The sequence below is a fragment of the Ranitomeya variabilis genome, chromosome 1 (assembly GCF_051348905.1).
Source record: "Ranitomeya variabilis isolate aRanVar5 chromosome 1, aRanVar5.hap1, whole genome shotgun sequence".
Lineage (NCBI taxonomy): Eukaryota > Metazoa > Chordata > Amphibia > Anura > Dendrobatidae > Ranitomeya > Ranitomeya variabilis.
Window position 1 is genome coordinate 2,013,140 of NC_135232.1, and position 14,329 is coordinate 2,027,468.

At 42.6% G+C, this 14,329-nt stretch overlaps 1 protein-coding gene across 1 annotated transcript in view; it reads right to left on the reverse strand.

Annotated features, from left to right (window-relative positions):
• Positions 1-1,256: 1,256 nt before the first annotated feature.
• LOC143801430 (uncharacterized) overlaps positions 1,257-14,329 on the reverse strand; it is a 977,383-nt gene continuing 964,310 nt past the window's right edge. Inside the window, exons 17-21 of the mRNA XM_077281248.1 lie at positions 8,654-8,751; positions 8,497-8,575; positions 8,293-8,390; positions 8,053-8,170; positions 1,257-5,273 (exon numbers count right to left, since the gene is read on the reverse strand). Of these exons, the coding sequence (XP_077137363.1) occupies positions 2,878-5,273; positions 8,053-8,170; positions 8,293-8,390; positions 8,497-8,575; positions 8,654-8,751 (2,789 nt within the window). The 3' untranslated portion in view covers positions 1,257-2,877. The remainder of the gene's footprint in view (positions 5,274-8,052; positions 8,171-8,292; positions 8,391-8,496; positions 8,576-8,653; positions 8,752-14,329) is intronic.

The window sequence follows — 14,329 nt, forward strand, 5'->3', positions numbered from 1 at the left end:
TGTGCTGGGAGCAGGCCTTCTCCGCTTTGTGTAAGAGCACGGTTGGGGGGAATTCACTATGTTCTCTTAAACTGGTATATAATTGCGCAGCTTAGGTCTGGAAGCAGGACAAATACATTTTTGGCCTCTGCATTGGCCGGGCCATCACCCAGTGTGTTTTCTAAGAGCAGCGCTTAGCAGAAATGGAGGAACGGATTACGACTTAACCCCTTTCTGACCTCGGACGGGATACTATGTCCAAGGTCAGATCCTCTGCTTTGATGTGGGCTCCAACGGTGAGCCCGCATCAAAGCCTGGACATGTCAGCTGTTTTGAAAAGCTGACATGTGCCCGCAATAGCGGTGGGTGAATCGCGATTCATCCGCCGCTATTAACTAGTTAAATGTCGCTGTCAAACGCTGACAGCGGCATTTAACTAGGGCTTCCAGCCATCGGCCGGGCCGGAAATGCGCTCTTCGCCGACCCCCGTCACGTGATCGGGGGTCAGCGATGCGTCGGCATGACAACCAGAGGTCTATTGAAGACCTCTATGGTTGATGCCGGATTGCTGTGAGAGCCACCCTGTTGTCGGCGCTCATAGCAATGCAGCAATTCTACTACATAGGAGCGATCTGAGCTTCGCTCCTATGTAGCAGAGCCGATCAGGCTATGCCAGCTTCTAGCCTCCCATAGAGACTATAGAAGCATGGCAAAAATAAAAAAAAATGTTGTAAAAAAATATGAAAAAAATAAAAAAAAATATAAAAGTTTAAATCACCCTCCTTTCGGCCCATTCAAAATAAAACAATAATAAAAAAAATCAAATATACACATATTTGGTATCGCAGCGTTCAGAATTGCCCGATGTATCAATAAAAAAAAGGATCAACCTGATCACTAAACAACATAGCGAGAAAAAAATTCAAAACGCCAGAATTACGTTTTTTTGGTCTCCGCCAACTCAGTGATGTCACGACCAGGGGGTATAAGTGAAAGGGAGCTCATTTTTCACTAGTCTTTGCCCAGGAAAAGAGCTAACAGAAGCTCTGCAAGCTGCTCTGATGCATTTTGATGTTGTTCCTCCCCCCAGCCGCATGGTCAGCCATGATCTGAAGTGATATGAGAGAACTGTAAGTATTTTTTTCAACTTTAATCCCTTTTTATTTGTAATCGTTCTGTACATACGATACTTGTCTCCTTTTATAATATCTTTTTATACGTTCGTAAACACTGCCTACCTTTTGGAGTAAAATATATAAAACTACTAGCTTCGTTTCTCCTTGCTCTATAACGTACTGTCACGTCCTCTGAAGTAAATTACGTTATTAATTTAGGATGGCTCCGGACCCATTACCAATTCAGGAATAGGAGCTGGTGGCAGCGGAAAGTGTCCTGAGCTGTTGGGAAAACTGGTAGCGATGGACAGCGTTGATAATTATTGTTCCCGCCTGAGTGGGAGCAGTTATATCGCCCTCGCTGCAGTGTGCCCATTAGCCAGTGTAGTAAGGCAACCTTTCTGGAGACAAATTATCGTAGGTGCAGTACCCTGTCTGACCTGAGGGTAAGAGGGACGCCAGAGCGCTGCAAGTTCCAAACTGGAACTGGGAAGTGGAATATAGATAAATCCCCTTGATAAAAGAACTGGGGCCAACCAAACTACCCCGGTTCATGACATATTGGTGTCAGTGGTGGGGATGATAAAAGTATCCCCCCTGTGATTCGTGACATATGGATATTAAAATTGTGTAGGTTTTGTTATAATTGTTGCCTATGCAATGTACTGTCCTGCATCTCTCTTTGGCATGAGGCACCTCATATTATATATTTTTTGGTTTTAATATGAATAATAAATATATATTTTTTCTCATCTACCTCGAATTGTACACTTCTTAACCTGAGATTTTCTTCCATCATCATTATATATTAAGATTTGATTTATGTATAAACGTGTGACGCCGAGTCACTACTCACTGACAAGCGTAGAGAAAGGGTAGACAGGAGGTCTGAGGTCAGATACCAGGAGGGCACAAGATAAAGAGCAGCAGGATAAAGTCGTGGTCAGGAAACAGTCCAGGGTCAAATACCAGGAGGGTACGTCAAGACTAGGGAGTAAGAAAAACAGACAGTCAGAGGGCATGTACGGGGTCAGGTACCTGCAGTCAGAAAGTGTCAAGAGCAGAAGGGATAATCCACATGAATAGTCACGACAAAGCCTACATCCGGCAACAAGATCAGAGAAAGACACAATCAGACAGAGCTAAGCACATACCAAACTAAGCTCAGCTACAGCTGACACCGATCTGCTCCCAGCTAGCCAGCTAAATAACTAGAAAATTACCAAAGATGAGAGGCACCTGGGGAAATGCCTCAAGCAAGCCCAGATTGAGCAGCAGGGCTGTTGATCAAAATGCTGTGAGCCCAGAATGCCCCAGGATCAGATTGGATGAATGGACTGTCACTCACAACACTGACAGTCCAGCATACATCAGATCCCATTGCGAGGTTGAGTCATCACTCACAGCCTCCCTAGTCCATAGTAAAGATGAGAAAATGACAAAAAGATTTCCCACATTCTGAATATGAATACAGCTTTTCTCTGTACGATTTCACTCATGTCTAACAAGATTTGATTTACTGAAGATTTCACACACATTGAACATGAATATAGCTTATCTCCTGTGTGACTTCTCTTCAGAGAAGAGGTGATTTATGTATAAAAGATTTACCAAATTCTGGACATGAATACAGCTTCTCTCCTGTGTGAGTTCTCCTATGTTTAACAAGTTGTGATTTCTCTGTAAAGCATTATTCACATTGTAAACATGAAAACGGTTTCTTCCCTGTGTGAATTCTTAGATGTGTTACAAGATTTGCTTTTTGGATAAAACATCTCCCACATTATGAACATGAATGTGGCTTCTCTCCTGTATGAATTCTCTGATGTTTAGTAAGATGCCCTTTAACCGCGAAGGACTTCCCACATTCCGAACATGAAAATGGCTTTTCTCCTGTGTGAATTCTCTGATGTTTAATAAGATTCCCTTTATCTGTGAAGGATTTCTCACATTTTGAACATGAAAATGGCTTTTCTCCTGTGTGAATTCTCTGATGTCTAATAAGATGCTCTTTATCTGTGAAGGATTTCTCACATTTTGAACATGAAAATGGCTTTTCTCCTGTGTGAATTCTCTGATGATAAATAAGATTCTTTTTTACTGTGAAGGATTTCCCACATTCTGAACATGAAAATGGCTTTTCTCCTGTGTGAATTCTCTGATGTCTAACAAGACTCGCTTTATCTGTGAAGGATTTCTCACATTTTGAACATGAAAATGGCTTTTCTCCTGTGTGAATTCTCTGATGATAAATAAGATAATTTTTTACTGTGAAGGATTTCCCACATTCTGAACATGAAAATGGCTTTTCTCCTGTGTGAATTCTCTGATGTGTAATAAGCCTCGCTTTATCTGTGAAGGATTTCTCACATTTTGAACATGAAAATGGCTTTTCTCCTGTGTGAATTCTCTGATGATTAATAAGATTATTTTTTACTGTGAAGGATTTCCCACATTCTGAACATGAAAATGGCTTTTCTCCTGTGTGAATTCTCTGATGTGTAATAAGATTCCCTTTATCTGTGAAGGATTTCTCACATTTTGAACATGAAAAGGGCTTTTCTCCTGTGTGAATTCTCTGATGTTTAATAAGACTCGCTTTCACTGTGAAGGATTTCCCACATTCTGAACATGAAAATGGCTTTTCTCCTGTTTGAATTCTCTGATGTCTAATAAGACTCGATTTATTTGTGAAGGATTTCCCACATTCTGAACATGAAAATGGCTTTTCTCCTGTGTGAATTATCTGATGTCTAATAAGACTCGCTTTATCTGTGAAGGATTTCCCACAATCTGAACATGAAAATGGCTTTTCTCCTGTGTGAATTATCTGATGTCTAATAAGCCTCGCTTTATCTGTGAAGGATTTCCCACATTCTGAACATGAAAATGGCTTTTCTCCTGTGTGAATTATCTGATGTCTAATAAGACTCGCTTTATCTGTGAAGGATTTCCCACAATCTGAACATGAAAATGGCTTTTCTCCTGTGTGAATTTTCTGATGTTTAGTAAGAGTCCATTTTTCTGTGAAGGATTTTTCACATTCTGAACATGAAAATGGCTTTTCTCCTGTGTGAGTTCTCTGATGTCTAATAAGACTCGCTTTATCTGTGAAGGATTTTTCACATTCTGAACATGAAAATGGCTTTTCTCCTGTGTGAATTATCTGATGTCTAATAAGATTCGCTTTATCTGTGAAGGATTTCCCACATTCTGAACATGAAAATGGCTTTTCTCCTGTGTGAATTTTCTGATGTTTAGTAAGAGTCCCTTTTTCTGTGAAGGATTTTTCACATTCTGAACATGAAAATGGCTTTTCTCCTGTGTGACTTATCTGATGTCTAATAAGACTCGCTTTATCTGTGAAGGATTTTTCACATTCTGAACATGAAAATGGCTTTTCTCCTGTGTGAATTATCTGATGTCTAATAAGATTCGCTTTTTCTGTGAAGGATTTCCCACATTTTGAACATGAAAATGGCTTTTCTCCTGTGTGAATTCTCTGATGTCTAATAAGAATCGCTTTATCTGTGAAGGATTTCTCACATTTTGAACATGAAAATGGCTTTTCTCCTGTGTGAATTCTCTGATGTTTAATAAGGTTCGCTTTATCTGTGAAGGATTTCTCACATTTTGAACATGAAAATGGCTTTTCTCCTGTGTGAATTTTCTGATGTTTAATAAAAGTCCCTTTTTCTGTGAAGGATTTCTCACATTTTGAACATGAAAAGGGCTTTTCTCCTGTGTGAATTCTCTGATGTTTAGTAAGAGTCCCTTTTTCTGTGAAGGATTTCCCACATTCTGAACATGAAAATGGCTTTTCTCCTGTGTGAATTCTCTCATGTAGAACACATTTTGATTTATTTGGAAAGCATTTTCCACATTCTGAGCAGGAGTATGGCTTCTCTCCTTCATGGTTGGTTTGAGTTAGATAATCTGAGCTTTCAGTTAATTCCTTGTGACACTGAAATCTTGTATCCACTTTGTCACCTGGAACTGTGGTAACAATACGAGATTGCTCAGGAGAGGGTTCCTCATGATTAGGAGGATTACAAGAAAGTGAAGTACTGTGAAGTACAGGAGGTCCATGAAGGGTAATGAGGTTTTCTCCATAAGAGTGCTTCCTGATATCTTCTTTTTTACAATTTAGTGACAAACTGCTATTATCACAAGGATTTCCTATAAAGATGAAAGAAAAAATTCACAAAAGGGATTTTGAAATTTGATGGAGCTCAAAATGAAGACCCTTGTCAGTGAAAGTACAGGTAATAAGGAAGACAACTACATGCCATAACATTATCACAATAGGTAAAGTGAATAACATTTATAAAATGGTGACATTGGCACAAATCGACCTCTGAAAATTAACCTTCATTAATGTATTTAAAAGGGTCAAAAATACTTGATTATCTTAAAAAGGTGAAAAAAATGGAGGGTCAATAGGGGGAAAAAAAATAAAAATCTAGGACTAATGTCTCCCTAGATGAGCCCTAAAGTTCACCCTACCTGCCAGCGGAGGATGGCACCCTAGTTGGAGACGTGATGGCACCCCCGCTGAATGTCGGCAGCGCTACGGACCCTAATGCACCCTGAACATCCTACACACTATAATATAGACAAAAAAACACACAAAAACAATTAAAGGGAGTAGCCAAGATATAAAGATCTCGTAGTTATTGCTGTATGTTCCATGAGGGATGCAGACAAGAGGTGTAGTCACATTAATACCCCAACAAAGATGATATGGCCAGAGCATGCAATCACATTAATAGTCATCTTTGGGGCTACAATTTAGACAAAGAAAATCTGATCCATATCGCTATTACACAGTGCCTGTAATATTTATATGGTCTGGAATACACTAATGGAACACCAATCAAATGGGTGCACAGTCAGATATCACATGACAAGGTACTATTCGATAATTAGCTCCTTTCTGTTTCCTTAATTCTAAAGCCTAATGCCCAATGTGATATCTTCTGTTTCCCCCCCCCCAAAAAAAAAATGGGTGCATAACTGAACATAATTCGCCATACAAAAATCCCACACAATATCGGTATTAATCCACTCTCCTCCTCTAATTTCAGACACCAGTGGTTTCCTGGGTCTCACAATTCCTCAGATGTCTCATCATGGAAAGGTCGAAGCTGACACGTCAGCCTCCGTAGCCACTGTACCACCCGATGCCGTCTGGCTCTGGAGAGCGAGCTGGCAGTGGTGGGGGGCTAGGACTATTTTCCGGATCACATGAACACATCTCGTGTGTTAAAGGTTAGGGTCCTGCTGGATTGACAGTCCACGCCGTACACTTTGTCTCTACGTGGGATAACAGAGGGAATATTCACACTATTTCCCTACAAAAGGTTAAGAAAAAACCTTCAGAAAAAGAAAAAATGTAAAAAATTTGTGAAACATGCCAAAAACCAGTGTACATATGGGTCTACTGAAAAACCCGAGTCCGCGTCCTTCTGACACTAAGCTAAACGGGTCAGTCTGGCTCCGGTCAGCTGCTGTGTACTACTGAGGAGGAGAGAACTTTTTATTGCCTAGTGTCAGCAGCAGACCCCCATGGTTTCCGGGGTCCTCCAATGAAGCGATAGAGAAACTAGCTCAGTCACTCAGGGGTTAAGTTTGTATTTTTTGCATCTTTTTCTTCTTTTTTGGATTTATTCACAGTTGTATTCGGCAGCGATTACCGTTCTGGAGCAGGAAACTGTAAATGGTCGTCTAAAGGGTTAATAGTTGCTGAGTAAAAAAAACAAAAGGATTGTACACAGACGGCACACGGACCAATGTAACTCGCTTGGACTGAGCAGATGAGAAGGTTTTTTTCCATAGACCCAATATACATTTAAAGGGATGTTCCCAAAATCACAATGTTTTACTTTTTTTAATTTTGCCAGTATAACGCATTTTTAAATCTGTCCTATTTTACACATATCACCCCCTAATTACGCCCTTCCAGGCTCTGTGTACCCAACAGTTCCTGTGTGAACCCATATGTGGGGAGGAACCGCATGTTATATACTGGGGTGGGGGCAACAGGGCCGGATATTATATCCTGGGGGGCTACGGGGCCGGATATTATACGCTGGGGGGCTACAGGGCCGGATATTATACGCTGGGGGGCTACGGGGCCGGATATTATACGCTGGGGGGCTACGGGGCCGGATATTATACGCTGGGGGGCTACAGGGCCAGATATTATACGCTGGGGGGCTACGGGGCCGGATATATCACATCTGTTTGTAGATACAAGCTCGTAATCCCTTTTATGATGAAGCACTTCTCCACCCCGGCACAGAGGAGGGACTAAACATTTGTCATGTACTGTCATCTACCTGTTCTGGTTCTCCTACATCCAAGATGGCCTCCATAGTGGCCGAGAAATGACATCCACACCTCCATAGCACAGCACTTCCTGACTTACCACAGGGCTCTTCATGTCACCGGGCGGCCAACTTGGATGTAGAGGGACCAGAACGTTGGCCTCAGTGTAGGAGGCAGTGGGAGACAAAGAGAGAGGACAGGTAGGACGACTCTACATGTGCCATGTTGTCACTCGTCAGCACCAGGCAGAGGCTGCTACATCACCAAGATCCATAGGATGGGGAGATTCACAACCTGTAACACAATCTCAGTCATTTATATGGCAGCACGGGACTTGTGGAAGAAAAATATGGATGGAAGGGGTGGAAGAAATATTCTCAAAGGTAAAGGAAAACTAAATCTGTGCTTCCTAAATCATTAAGAAGAGGTGTGAAGGCGGCCCCGTTATTCATCGGTGCACCGCCGGACTCAACAGGGGCAGCCGCGCCATCACCGGACGCTTCTGCTGAGATGAGGACAGCAGATAAAGCTTCACTGCACCGGAGACTCCACACGATATCACACACTGCGGTCATTAGTACATAACGGTCATCGTCATCATCATCATACACCAGTTAATATCACACACCTGTGGAAACATCTCCCAGAATCTCCTCCTTCCTGTCACTCACACACGGCTGATCCCCCCTCGTCATCGCTTCCTCTTCTGTCTCATCCGTCACATTATTCTTAGTCGGATCTTCCTCCTGATATATCAGATGTAACAATCAGCACAATACAAGAAACCACCAAAATCTGTGACATCTATGACCTCGATCAGAAATGTCCCCCCATATACAGATCCGATACAGGGCTCAGCGCCGTCTACCTGATGATCCTCCGGGATGTTGTGATTCTCCTCCGGACAGTCCGGGGAATACAGAGGACAGGGACCTCTCTGTGGTGGATTTATTTCCACAACTCCATCTGTAGGAGACACACAGTGATGGAATAGATAGTGTCATGTGATTATGACATGATGGGAGTAGTAGTAGGTGACCACAGAACAGACATGACGGTCTCCCCTCCTCACCTTGCTGATCGGCCCATATTGCGATCGCCTCTTGTGCTCCATGTATAACCTCAACCTTAATGTCAATCAGATCTTCACCCTAAAAAGTAAAACGTAAGATGAGCTCAGGTCCCATCACTTCATGGTCAGATGTTGTGGGGGCTTCAGTGTCATCTACCTGATGATCCTCCGGGATGTTGTGTTTCTCCTCCGGACAGTCCTGGGGATGCAGAGGACGGGGACATCTCTCTGGTGGATTTCTCCTCCTGGGTCCATCTGTGGAGACACACAGACTGAATACATGACCTGCCGTGTATCTGTCTATATGTGACACACGTCTCTCAGAACCGGTAATTCTAGGTTTATGTATCAGGGACTAAATTACATTGTTGTGGTCTTCACCACCGGTACCGAGGTCCCAGCACATTGTGGGCTCAAGTATGAAGTAAGAATCAGCGAAGCCAAAGCCTAATGCTCTCTGCTCTGCCCTCAGAGAATGAGGACCCTGAGGAGAGGGACAGAGAAGACCCTCGTCAGTCCGATGGAGGAGCCGCACTAAGAAACAACTTCTCCAAGTTCCCTCTCCACCAGGGATGGAACCACAGAGGAGCTGAGGAAAGCTCCACATTTCTATCCAGCGGTTTCCTTTCTCCTAATTCACCATTATGGAGATTGGGGGAAGGACGGTTACCATTTACCAGTGATTATTTTTTGGGAGCTCATGAGGTCACCATGAGGACACGGCCTCCCTCCTGGACAGGATCCTCTGGGATCACTCTAAGAGGAGAGAACCTGCCGTCCTCCTATTAATAGACGAGTTACTGTGTTTTAATTGTTCTTTAACCCCTTCACTACCTTTAACGTATAGGTACGTCTTGGCGATCATGCCAGCACAGGAGCTATACCCTTGTAATCGCCGCTGGGAGGTCGGCTTATGGGATAGCAGAGACCCGGCTATCAATGCCAGGAGCGGTGCTCACACTGCCCCTGGCTGTTCACCCTCCGAGATGCCTAGATTAATACGGATAGCAAAATTTATGAGTTTGGGAGAGGGAGGGAGCTCCCTCTTCCTTCCGATCGTCACCACCGTGACGTCATTGCGAGTGCCCGATGGTCGTCATGACAACCTCAGGGTCAGCCAGTGACTGTGCCAGGAGCATGGACTAAGAGCTTTGGTCAGTGCAGTATACAAGCGATCAGCATAACGAAAGCGCCACAAGATAAATAAAAAATAAAAAAAAACAAAATAGCTATATTTATGTAAAAATAAGAATAAAGTACATATATTAGATAACTCTGCATCCAGAATTAAATGATCTATAAAACTGCCCCACTAGATAACCTCACAGAAAAACAAGCCGCCATACATCTCCATCAGCAGAAAATAAAAAACTTAGAGCTCTCAAAATAAAGCAATGCAAAATTTATTTTTTTCTATAAAAGTTTTTATTGTGTGAAAGCGCCAAAACATAAAAAAATATATAAATGAGGTATCGCTCTAATCGTACGGACCGAAATAATAAAGATGCCTCATCAATTTTACCACACGGTGAATGGCATAAAAAAAACTCCTGAGTAGCTGGTGTTTGTTCATTCTGTCTCTGAAAAATTGGAATAGAAAGCCAACGTCATGTGCCAACGTCAACTCGTCACGTACAAAATAAGCCATCACATGACTGTGGGCCGAAAAATGGAAAAATTATAGCTCTCAAAATATGGCGATGCAAAAACTTTATTTTGCAATAAAAAGCGTCTTTTAGTGTGTGACAGAAGCCAAACATAAAAACATCGCAGTAAGGCTCGGCTCACATTTATCCTGCGCTCTGCACGGAGCACTTATGCTGGGGCTTCTGTGTAAATCTCTGAAATTTGCGATTCAGACAATCTCCGGCGGAAGATTCCCTATAATGAGGCAGATAGAGGCAGAGTGGACATCATGTGGCTTATCCGGCGGGGGTCTATCTTTTTTGACAGAGTAAATCTGCTGCCTCATTATAGCGAATAGACCTGTCCATCGTGTCACCTGAATTACGTCTCTCGGAGATTTACATGGAAACACCAAGTAAGTGCTCAGTGTCGAGTGCAGGATAAATGAGATCCAAAATGGGCCCAACAAAAGCTTCTACTCAATCCACTCAGGTCCGTCATCTCTCAATGGAAATATAGGGGGCTTCCACGTTACTGATAGTACAAAGGTTCTGCAAAAGCACTTTGGCCTCTCGCCCCCAAAAAGAAATTCAGTAAATTCTGCACTCCCAAATTCCAATGGCCCCCAGTGTGCCTAAACCACATTTAGTGCCCACATGTTTGGCATTTCTGTGGCGATCAGAGCCTGCCTAATTTACGGGTGTATGTCTCCAGAAGCACGGGCTGGGCATAATGTTCTGGGCACTACAACGTACTGGTCATTACTACGGCAGTTTACAATTTTCACTCAACAACATCCACTGTTGCCTGTTTCTGGAAAAGACCCATGGAGTCAAAATCAACAATACACCTGTAGATAAATTCTCAAAGGGGTATAATTTGCAAAATTTGGTCACTTGAGGGGAATTCTGCTGTTTTAACACTTAGGGGTTCTGTATATTGAGTCCACACACTATTCTAGGAAAATCTGCACTCCAGGAGGCAAATAGTGCTCCGGAATGTCACCATATGGCTAAAAAGTACTGTACAGCCAAATATGGGGTATTGCCACATTCAGCTACAGTTGTGGGACACATTTTGGTGCCATTTTTATCCATTTTACCTTGTGAAAATGTAAAATATGGGGGGGCCAAAATAATTATATTTTCTTCACTGCCCAAAGGTATAAAATTCTGTGACACACCTGTGGTGTCAATATGATCACTGCACCCCTACATCAGGTCATTGAGAGGTGTAGTTTGTGAAATGGGGTCACTGATGGGGGGTTCTGCTGTTCTGGAACCTCAGGAGACCTTCCAGTGGGTCATGGCACACTCAAACCATAACAGTAAAATCTGAACTCCAATATGGCGCATCTTCCTTTCCGAGCTTTGCACTGTGCCTCAAAAGTAGTTACTGACCACATATGGTGTATTGGTGTTCTGAGAAGAAATTGCACTGTTCGTTTTCTCCTATTCACCATTTTGAACATTGAAAACTTGGGGCCAAAGCAACATTTAAGTGGAAAAAAATGGTAATTTTCCATTGACTCAGCTAATGTTCTACATTTCTGTGAATCGCCTGAGGGCTAAAAATGCTCACTACACCCCTAGATTAATTCCTCAGGAGGTGTAGTTTCCAGAATCAGGACACTTGTGGTGGTTTCTGCTGTCTTGGCATATCAGGGGCTCTACAAATGTGACATCGCATCACCAATCTCTCTCAAAATAGCACTCCAGAATTCAGTTGGCATTCCTTCCTTCCCGAGCCTTGCCATGCATGCAAACAGTAGTTTTCCACCACATAAAGGATATCGGCGAATACAGGAGAAATTGCACAACAAATTTTGGGATCCATAGTCTCCTGTTTTAACTTATGAAAATTCAGAATTTGGATCTAACGCAACGTTTGTGGGAATTTTTTATTTATATTTTCACAGCTCAAAGTTATAAACTTCTGAACTATGCGTTCAAGGTGCATGCCACACTTCTACATATATTCCTTGAGGGATGTAGTTTCCATAGTGGGGTCACTTGTGGTTTGTTTCACTGTTTAGGTACATCAGGGGCCCTGCAAACACGACATGGGGTCCGCCATCTATTACACCCAATTTTACGTTCCAAAAGTCGAATGGTGCTCCTTCCTTTCCGAGCTCTGCCGTGCGCCCAAACAGTAGTTTTCTACTACATATGGGGTATCGACGTACTCAGGAAAATCTGCGCTACAAATTGTATTGTCAATTTGTGTAAAATTTGAGGCTAAAGAAATATTTTTGTGGGATAAAGTAAAATCATGTTTTCCCCCCACATTTCTTTAATTCCTGTGAAGCTACTAAAGGGTTAATAAACTTCTTGTATGTGGTTTTGAGCACTTTGAGGAGTGAAGTTATTTAAATTTTGTGTATTTTATGTCACATGGGCCCCTCAAAGTCACTTCAAATGGGATTTGGCCCCTAAAAAAATGGTTTTGTACATTTTGTTGGAAAAATGAGTAATTGCTTTTAACATTTTAACCATTTCCACTTCCTAACAAACAAAAAAGTTTAAAAAATAAAGTAAAGTAGACATATGGTAAGTGTAACTTATAGGCATAAAAATTCAAAGATGCCAAAAATAATGACCAAAATTAACCTCAAACAAGTACAATGTGTCACAAAAAACAGACTCTGAATCACTGGGATACGTTGAAGCATTCCAGAGTTATCTCAAAGGGACACTGGTCAGAATTGTAAAATTTAACATGACCATGAAGGTGAAAATAGACTCGATGAGTGAAAGAGTTAAAGAGAAAAGTCTCAACATCCACCTTGATATAAACATTGGGATTTTTGCCCATTTCTCAAGGCAAAACTTCTCCAGTTCCTTCATGTTAGATGGTTTCCTCTGGTGAACAGCTATCTTCAAGTCTGAACACAGATTCTCCTTGGATTAAGGTCTGGACTGACTCAGCCGCTCCAGAAAATTTGCATGTTTCCCATTAAAACACCGGAGTGTTGCTTTAGCAGTACGCTTTGGGTCATTTTCTCGTTGGAAGGTGAACCTTCATCCCAGTATCAAATCACTGACAGACTGAAACAGGTTTTGCTCAAGAATATCCCTGTATTTCGCACCGTTCATCTTTTCCTCGACTCAGACCATTTTTCCTGTCCCTGCTGCCAAAAATCATCCCCGCAGCATTATGCTGCCACCAGCATATTTCACTGTGGGCATGGTGTTCTTGGGGTGATGAGCGGTGTTGGTTTGGCACCAGACATAGGATTTACCTTGGTGTCCAAAAAGTTCAATTTTGGTCTCATCTGACCACAGCACCTTCCTCCTTACAATTGGGGAGTCTCCCACATGTCTTTAGGCAAACTCAAAACGAGCCTTACAATTTTTGTGTGTAAGTAAAGGCCTTTTGCATAAAGGCCACCTCTATGGAGTGTGCGGCTTATTGTGGTCGTATGGACAGATACTTCTTCAGTCTCTGTTGGGAACTCTGCAGCTCCTTCAGGGTTACCTTTGGTCTCTGTGCTGCCGCTCTGATTAATGCCCTCTTTGCACAGGCTGAGAGTTTTGACGTGCGCCCAGGTTTGTTGTGGTACCATGTTCTTTCCATTTGATGATAATGGATTTGAAGGTGCTTTGGAGGATCATCAGATATTGGGGGATTTTTTTTCTTATAACTCAACCCTGACTTGCACTTTGTCCCTGACTTGTTTGGAGACTTTGTCTTCATGGTGTTTGGTTAGTGGTCACGCCTTCTCCCTCTGGTCACCCCACTGCCTCTTCCTGCCTGTTGTGGTCCTGCTGCTCCTGCCCCCTCTGCACTGCTGTCCTCGCTCTGCATGGCACCTTGCCAGGTTGGATCAGTGACTTCACCGTGCACAGAATCGTCTTTCACTTCCGCACTCTGGTACGCCTCCTGACTTGCTGACAACTGTGTCTCACCATCATCGTCCGCTTGAGAAACTAATTGCTGTTCCCCACCGTAGTTTTCTTCTGACCGTCACTGCTCAAATATTTTGACATGAAGACATACGATCTCGTCCCTCTTGAAATGTGCAGGGCGAGAGGCCAGAATCCATAAATGGAAATGTAAAGACTCGTTCCTCAAGTGTCCAAGTGTGGGATCACTTGTCTCCTGGGACTCATGGATGAGCATGTTTGTTGTGCTCCCACCTGCAAACTGTACGGTGTTATTTTTTATAAATAAAATATGTAGCCCTGAAAATGAGTTTAACGCTAGA